The sequence below is a fragment of the Solea senegalensis genome, linkage group LG18 (assembly GCF_019176455.1).
Source record: "Solea senegalensis isolate Sse05_10M linkage group LG18, IFAPA_SoseM_1, whole genome shotgun sequence".
NCBI classification, from domain to species: Eukaryota; Metazoa; Chordata; class Actinopteri; order Pleuronectiformes; family Soleidae; genus Solea; species Solea senegalensis.
Genome location: NC_058041.1, coordinates 17,328,640 through 17,337,288, shown reverse-complemented (window position 1 = coordinate 17,337,288; position 8,649 = coordinate 17,328,640). Strand labels below are relative to the sequence as shown.

The following is an 8,649-nucleotide window of genomic DNA, read 5'->3' as shown; positions in this document are numbered from 1 at the left end:
GTATCAATAAAAGGCTGTCAAACAAGGAGATTAAGAGGCAAACATATTCTTATAATATGGTAGACTAAAGCAGGCATGTGTTTTACCATGTGGGCCTTTTGTTAAGAGGCTAACATTTTCAGTGTCTATGTCTCCCACGCTTTAACAAACCTGACAAACACAAAAACCAATCAGTTATTAATAAAAAATTAGCTGTTGATTAATTGCTGCATACTTCATATCATATCACTGTGTAATATTCATTGTGGGTGTTTTTTTTCCCTCATCCGTGTCGGTGTAAGGCTCAGGAATCCTCATCCATTGTGTGTGCGTGTGTGACATCATTATTATTATGAACGGACTGTGTGTACTGCCCTTTAAGATGCGTCTGTCATCGCCGCGTTAATGGAGAATGAAAAAAAAACACGGTGGAGCATTTAGTGTCGGCCAAAAAATACCAGAGAGGAAGGACAAGGCAGGCGAGGACGGAGCGCGCGAGGGAGGCGGAAATGAGAGGGGGTGTCCAGAGAGGAAGCACTATCCCTTTAAGAGCAAGTGGGACATAGCGGTGCGAGGAAAGGAGAGGAGGGGGAGAAGAAAGAGGAATTAAAAAAGAAAAGGAAGAAAGAGACAGGGAGGGAGGAGGGAGAGCGGGCGATAAAAAAAGAAAGATGACATCCTCGCGGCAGAAGGGCCGAGGTGGAGTGATAGGCTGCAGCCCGGCGAGCGGTGCTCTCGCCGGGGTCACGGCTTGAAACCAACATCGAGGCTTCGACAAACACCCGAGTGGCCTAATGGGAGAAAATGGAAAAAAATAGACTCATACATTAAAACCAAAGCATGAACTGCTGTGCTAACAAATGCGTGTGTTTTAAACCCATATTTGCTCTTAAATGGCGTTAAATGGCGTTGAAAATCGCATTATTTCAAGATAAAGTGGTTGTTGTTTAATGCTAAAGTGTAACACTGTGCCGTGCGCTGTTGGTGTTTTTGGGTCAGTTTAGCAGTGTGCCGGTGCGTTTGATGAACACTACTGTATAATGAGTCAAAGTTAGAGAGGGAAGACGCGGTTGTTGGAGCTAGCCCGTGTGCTGCGTGCTTACATGGACACGGCATTCGGCTACATCAATGAGAACAACAGCACAAGTTGGAACACAGCACAGACGAAGCCCGTTACGCTTTTATTCGAGAACCCGAAAGCTGCAGGACCGGAGACAGCGAGTGTTCGCGCCTCGGCCGTCGTTGGGCCCCGTCCACACCATGCAAAGGCGGCTGTCCGCGACCTCAATCACCAACTGACTGTGTAATCTCCACCGCTGTAGCTCAAAATGGATGCTGCTTGGAGCAATTTCCTCTTCCAGGTAGGCTATGCTGAGCACACATGTAATGGCCTACTCTGTTTCTGCTTGTCACTGTACAGCTGCCTGCTCTCAGTCTGAGGTCAGACAGACACGCACGCACGCACACCCTCCATCACAGCCCTGCTCCTCCACATTAATGCTGTGTGTCTTGTGTTTACTTTTTGGTGTGATGGCCTTGCTTCCTTCTGCTTGCTTCTTCAGCATACTCCCACCCAAAATCAAGTGGAGGGGAGCCTCCAATCAGAGCTCATGTCAGTGCATACGAGTTCTCCCCAAACTCCACCCACAGAGCACATAGCTCAGCCTCCCTCAACAGTGGACACTGCTGCTCTCAATGAGGAGCCCCTGCCCGGTGAGTGAGCCACATACGCACACACACATGTCAGCTGAAGCACATCTGGACAGTCCAGTGACACAACTCCACTCAGTTAGCCCACATGAAGCCCAGTGAGGAAACACAGAGACTGACAAATAATCAAAGTAATGATTTGAAAAGTATATGAAAGTTACCGTAATAATAGTCAGAGAAATCACTCGTTTGTTTCATGTTTTGTTGAATGTTTCTGAAAATCTCATATGAAAATGCAACAAAAAAAGCCACTAACCCCAGATAACCAGTTCATTGAGAACTGATGTGTGAGAACAATGATGTCACTGAAGACGTGTGCTTGCTTTGTATGCCTGAAAAGATGCAGTAGAAGAACAAATGCCTGCCATGGCCACTCCAATAGTGTCAATAAACTCATGTATCCTGCAAGAATAATATTTGTTTTTACAAAACCCTGAATCCAGATCTGTGTTCATCAAAAGTCAGCCTGGATCATCTGCCTTTTGCTTTTTGTATTATAATGCTTCAAGACTGACAAAAAATAATATATATAACCTTTTTGGTGGAGATAATAGTAATAACAATTTTATATACTTACATACTATATATATACTATATATACTATATATATATATATACATATATATGTATATATGTATGTAGTGTGTGTGTATATATGTATAGTGTGTGTATATATGTATAGTGTGTATATTATAATTGTAAGTAATGTGTTTTACTTTTAAATTCCTATCCTTATCTTGTGTTGCTATTAGCTTCTAACTCCTGTGCTGCTGAGACGCAGGGACTGTAAAAGCACTCAAAGTGACCAGTAACATGACTAGGGGCAATAAGGCAACTAATCAATCTATCATAGATAATTATTGACTCAGTGTCATGAAGTTTTTTTAAGCCAAACAATTACGAAACAACAGTTTCAGTGTTAATCAGAACGTCTTAGAATATCAATTTGCTGATAAATGTAATAAATCAGTAGTGATGTGAAACAAAAGTAAAAACCAGTTGCTGTTATAAAGTGACTTCTTTGAAAATCCAAACTCATCTTGTGTAAATGAACAGATTGTTGTTTTTCTTTCTGTCTTGTGTCCCGCCTCCCTCTGGTCCAGTGAAGCCAGTGTCTCGGCCGGCCCGTGTGCCCCACATCTGTGCCATCTGCAACAAGCAGTTCAAGAACAACTACAACCTGCGGCGGCACCAGTCGGTCCACACCGGGGTACGCATGAAGGACAGGGCCAGAGAGCAGGTGGAGGGGGCGAAGGAGGGAGCAGCGGGCCAGGTGGCGGTGGCGGTGGCGGTGTCGGCCCCGTCGGCGATGGTGGTGGGGGCTGGAGGGAGGATGGAGAGGCCCACTGTTCCCCTCTCACTGCTCCACCTCTCCACGCCTCCCACTCTCGCCCCTCCCGGCGTGTTGGTGGGTGCACAGCAGCCTCCCCTGGGTAGTCAGGATGGTGATGGGGTTGCCATGCCAAACGTAATGGCTAGTGTTAACCCCCATGCTCCGCCTCCTGCTGCTGTCGTCATGGCCACAGGGGCGACAGTACAGGTGGGTCAGGGCCTTGTGGAGATGGCTGTCGACAACCCCAACCTTCCAGCATAATGTTTCTTAAACTGTGTTGCCTCAGGGATGATTCAAGCATCTCCCCCATCTGCTGTCATACGTAATCTGAATGAAATTCTCCTGTTTATTAAAATTGCATAAACATTGTAACTTGAAATTTAGGGACCAGTCAGTTCCATCCCAATGTTTGGCACTGGCCCCTAGTTTGAGAAACACTGTGCTAGAAGCCCCCTCCCCACGCTCCCCTGCATGTTCTCTGTCAGGCCTGGGTCATACTGTTCTGTGTCTGGACAGAGCTGCTTCCCACATGTCCCATTCACACTAATGTGAGGGTCCACGTCGGTCAAACGTCAGCGTACACAATCTCTGGTGTGTTTCCGCTGGTGAAACAGTTTGGTACAGCACGTATTTTTTTGCGTTTCCACTAGGAATAGTATCAGAATAACCATCCTCGACCCTTCTCTTGAGGTACCAGAGTAACTGTGCGGTACGTAATGGGTGGAGCTAGATCCACAACGGTCAGCTGATGGTGACCGAACACATTACTCGTTTCTTTAACGGTTGCTCCGTTGTCTGTTGAGTCGCGAGCCCGACCGAGGACTTTACCGTTCCAAACCATACCATACTGTACCAAACCGAACTGTACCATGATGGAAACACGGCTTTGGTTACTGGCTAACGTCACATAATCTCAAAGCAGGCATTTATAATCTCAGTCAACATTTTACTGTAACTGGAAGGTTGCTTGGTTGAATCCCAACAGGCTGGGGTGCCTTGAAACCTTGGGTAAGGTACCCACTAACTGGACACTTTAAACTGACTAAATCTAAATGGAGTCCTGCCACAGGGGCCACATCCAGTGTACGCCCTAGTGCCAGCGTAATAAATCCGTCAAATATGCGCTTCACTGATACGCTGTGGCGACCCCTAGAGAGGGAGGAGCTTAAAGAAAAACTCAAATTTAAAGGAGTTAACGGTCTCAATCACTTGTTTCAGTTCTTATTCAATCAAATATTTCGTTAATGATCATTTATGACGTGGACACAGAAAGTATGACCCCGCGCCAAACACAAACAGGATGTAGCACACCTGACATGGTCAATATTTGTTCCTGTGAGGAAAACGCTGGTGGTCTAATCTCTGTAGTGTGCACATCTATCTGTCTGTTTTGCCGCAGCGTCCCACAAATCCGAACCCCAACCCAGTGAAGAAGAACCACGCCTGTGAGACATGTGGGAAGGCCTTCCGCGACGTCTACCACCTCAACCGCCACCGCCTGTCACACTCGGACGAGAAGCCGTTCTCCTGTCCCATTTGCCAGCAGCGCTTCAAGAGGAAGGACCGCATGAGCCACCATGTGCGCTCTCACCAAGGTGGTGTGGAAAAACCCTACGTCTGCCCCCACTGTGGCAAGGCTTTCTCCAGGTGAACGATCATGGAGTACTGTTCCCACCTGACACCTGTAGTTTACCTTGTGTGTAACTGCTTCCTCTAATGTTTCCTTTCTTTTCTCTTTAAGGCCTGACCATCTGAACAGTCACGTGAGACAGGTGCACTCCTCAGAGCGACCTTTCAAATGCCCAGTACGTCCTGTCTGCCCTCTGCAGTGTCCACATTTAGCAGCTTTGCACAGCATCTGTTTTTAGTCCAATCACTGATGGATCTCTGAAGTCCAGAACTATACATTACAACATGTTTACCTGTGTCGTCTCTGTACTGTAGATACATTACACAGTCAGCACCGAGCTTTTCCAGAGACATGGGAACTCACTGAAAACATGGCTGCCTGAACCTGGTTTTAGCCGCTTAAACTAGAGGCTCACCTTATAAAGTCAATGTTTTCTTAAGTCTGTGTTTATCTTGCTTAAGTGTTATCCTCAGAATGTGTTTGCCATGTTATTGTACTGTAAAGCAGCCTCTTCAGGCTGGAAACCATGTTGCGTTCCTACACCGATGTCCATGGCGAATAGTGATTTGAGCTCACGGGGACAAAAGGAGCTGCGGGTCGACTGCTGCCTCCTGTGGTCAGTTGGTGTCACTGAGGTTAATCTGAACCATTTCAAACCTGTGGTCAAGTCACAAAATAACACATTTGAACATAGCGATGAAGGCAGCAGTGGATCGACAGTTCCTGTCTGCTTCCATGGAAAATGATTGCTTTTCTCTATAGACTTTGGTGTGAGGAGTGAAAAGTTTTGGAAGTGAGATAATGCAGTGAGTGTATTCTTTTATTCAGTGAGCCTTTAGTTAAACACATGAATAAATAAATAAATGTAGCCAGATTTTCAGTGAGCGCAAACCTCCGTGTCCTGATAAGCAAAGGTCTTCCTGTTTCTAAACAGTCGTCATGCAGAAGCTCAAAGCTTCATATCTGATCTTTACAGGAACACTTCTTCACATGCTGTACACTTTGTGCAATGCATAATCAGGAGTTACGATAAGGTGTAGTCATGACAAAGTCCAAAATAAAGTTGAAGAAGAATTAGGATTAAAGATGTTAAAACAGATAACAATATAAAAACAATAAGCAATAACAGTACAAGAATGGGCAAGTAGAGGTATGACATGGCAATATGTGTATATGCAATAAGAGTTGATGTGCAAGTTGTTCACTAAGTGTTACTGTGATGCATAGTGTTCATACATATGCAGTATATAGAGAGTAGAATTGTTCACTCTGTGGTAAAACACTGCTTCTATCTATAATTGGAGCTGATGATTGAATCTGATCATCTGTGAAACTAAATAGAAATGTCTGCAATAATATCATCTCTTAAGTTCTCAGGCATCATGTTGTATTTTATCTCTTATCCCTCGCGTCTTCTTTCAGACCTGTGAGTCCAGCTTTGCCACGAAGGATCGTCTGCGTGCGCACATGATTCGCCACGAGGAGAAGGTCCCCTGCCACATCTGTGGAAAACTGCTGTCTGCTGCTTACATCACAGATCACATGAGGGTTCACAACCAGTCGCAGCACCACGCCTGCCACCTCTGTAACCGTAGTGAGTACACAAGTGCTTGTATATGACCTGTATGCTGATAATATGTCATGATTTCAGTCTTCTCTGATAACGCTGAACCAGATATTTTACTTTTACATGAGACATGCAGCGGTGTGAGTAAGGAGGGACACTCATGCACTCACTGTGAATTAGCTCCTTCTCTTGCTGCGTTCTCACATGCGCTCACTAAGAAGTGACCTGCCGACAGGAAACGGCTCCATGTTCATCATACGTGTAACATCTGAACTCTCTGTTTTGTCTGTGTTGTTTTTCACTTCCACGTCACGGCTGCTTTCAGACGTTCACTGACGTCTGGACGTTTTCTGAGGCGTTTCTAGAGCGGCTGTATGTGAGAGGTCAAACGTCCACACAGATGGGGTTCATATGAATGCTTGAATTTTAATGTTAGCTTATTGGCTGAATAGATGGAGGAATAGAGTAAGTCAAAAGTCAAAAGTGGGCCTGTGTGTGACTGATGATTATAATACACCCTTTAGGTTGTTTATAGTATAATACCATCACTTATCACGGAGAGGAAGACTGAAATAGTCTCTTCTTTTTGAGCATGTGTGTATTTGTATTAATCTACCACAGCTGTAAGATGCTCAAAAACATTAAAAAAAGGTTTTTGGCCTTGGAAAATGTGTATGAACCATGTGTAATAGAACAGAGCGAGTGGGTGATTGTCCTGCCACTGTGATCACCGTGTAATCTTTCACCCACGACTGTCTATAGATAAGACACGACTTAATTGTTTGCGTCTGTTGTTCGTCTCCGAGTGAAGCTCTGCGCTAACATCCATCTTTCTCCCTGTCCGTCTTCTCCGTCAGGCTTCACCACGCTGACGTACCTCCGTGTCCATGCCCAGAAGCACCACGGCCAGGAGTGGAAGGACAGTCCCGGGGGCTTCGGAGGCTCGGGCTCTGGCGGCGTGCTCGTCTGTCACTTGTGTGGCGTCCACTGCAAGACGCCCACGCAGCTCCAGGGGCACATGGGCACCCATGGCAACAGCCAAGGTGCCCCGAGCCCCGTCACTTCTAATGTGGCTGCCAGCAGCTCCGTCTCCCTTAGCAACATGGTGACAGCACCCACTGTGTATGTCACTGGCAACACGGTGGTGGACCTGCTGGTCACAGACTGCTCTAGCATCGCAGCGCCACAGTCCCAGAGTTAGCAATAGAGAGCTCAGCAATAATAACCTCAGTCCCTTTGCAGAGGGCAAGGTTAGAGAAGGTTGGAGTAACTCGTAGATGCTGATCAGGTTTACCGCGTAGTAGATGAGGATATTATTGAGGGTGGGGGGAAAAAAAGGTGATATATATACATACATATACACATTTGGTTGTATGAGGTACTGGCACAAAGTCAGTTGTGTGAGCGCCTCCTGTGTCAGGAACAACCTGAGACATGTAGGTTTGCTTATGAAAACATCTGTCAGAGGAGAAGCAAGCAAAAGACCCTCCATGTAAAAGCTATTTTCACGTAGGTCTATGACGATGTGTTCTTTGATTTATCTTATTTTATTTTTACTGGAAACTGAAGTTTATAAACCACCCCTTCTCCCACACCAGTGTCCATAGAGAGAAATCAGTGTTTTCAGCTTGTGACACAATCTACCACTGCCTCATTTATGATGTTTGTGTCACTAAGTTTAATCTGAAGCATGATTTCAGGAGGCAGCAATGGATCAACAACTCCAGCGTGTGATGTGCTGAAATATTGCTGCTTTTCTCAGTGGACTTTTTCCGCGGTGGTGCGAGCGATTTACAAACTTCCGTTTCCAGTGGGAAGCAGGTAACATGTTCTGAGGGAATGATTGACTGACCGATCATTTATCAGGCAAGGCTTCAGAAGGCTGATTGACTCTGTGTCAGTACCTTATACAAACACACTTGAAAATCCGGAACTATCCCTTTAACAGCCGTCAGCTTAGAGCTGGAGAACAAGAGAAAGAGGAAAAGCTGCGTTTGTAGAGCGATGAAGTCATTGGAACAATAAAGGGGGCGTTTGTGGCTACGGCAGGTTCACTGACACTAACGACAGTATATAGGTAAATAAGAAAATAAACTGTGGTATTGTGAGCATCTACTGTAATACTCTTCCCTCTCTGCCCTCTCTCTCTCTCTCTCTCCCTCTCTGACATTGGCTGCTCTCTGCAAGTGCATCAAGTACTGTATATCTCACACCAGCTCTGATCTTACCTCCATTTTAAAGCTCACTTACAGAGAATCCAAATGGCTTGTGTTGAAAGAAAAGCAGGAGGGTGAGAATGACTCCAAATCAAACATGACAAAGGAAGGCATTAGTAATGTAGTTTTGTATAAGTCAGCGCTCGTCTAGCGCGTTTGTCTCTTCATGATTTGATTTGACGCGTACCGCGAGTGTCTGACGTTTCTAGAGGGC

At 45.6% G+C, this 8,649-nt stretch overlaps 1 protein-coding gene across 3 annotated transcripts; it reads left to right on the top strand.

The window, feature by feature from the left end:
- The first annotated feature begins 602 nt into the window (after window positions 1-602).
- Window positions 603-8,207, top strand: mazb (MYC-associated zinc finger protein b (purine-binding transcription factor)). 3 transcript variants are annotated; one of them, XM_044014081.1, is made up of 7 exons: window positions 603-1,340; window positions 1,542-1,692; window positions 2,793-3,097; window positions 4,422-4,669; window positions 4,764-4,827; window positions 6,075-6,246; window positions 7,077-8,207. In XM_044014081.1, the coding sequence occupies exons 1-7, from the start codon at window positions 1,308-1,310 to the stop codon at window positions 7,418-7,420; spliced, it is 1,317 nt and encodes a 438-aa protein (XP_043870016.1). In that variant the 5' UTR covers window positions 603-1,307; the 3' UTR covers window positions 7,421-8,207. The 3 variants fall into 3 exon arrangements, with proteins under 3 accessions (XP_043870016.1, XP_043870015.1, XP_043870014.1); XM_044014080.1 differs by having other exon boundaries at window positions 2,793-3,229; window positions 4,764-4,794; XM_044014079.1 differs by having other exon boundaries at window positions 2,793-3,229.
- Window positions 8,208-8,649: the final 442 nt, after the last annotated feature.

Excerpts from the sequence above, each read along its gene's own strand:
- mazb (XM_044014079.1), top strand. The coding sequence starts at position 1,308 with ATGGATGCTGCTTGGAGCAATTTCCTCTTCCAG. Across the intron at positions 1,693-2,792 it reads CAATGAGGAGCCCCTGCCCG|TGAAGCCAGTGTCTCGGCCG; the intron begins GTGAGTGAGCCA and ends CCTCTGGTCCAG. Across the intron at positions 4,828-6,074 it reads AGCGACCTTTCAAATGCCCA|ACCTGTGAGTCCAGCTTTGC; the intron begins GTACGTCCTGTC and ends GTCTTCTTTCAG.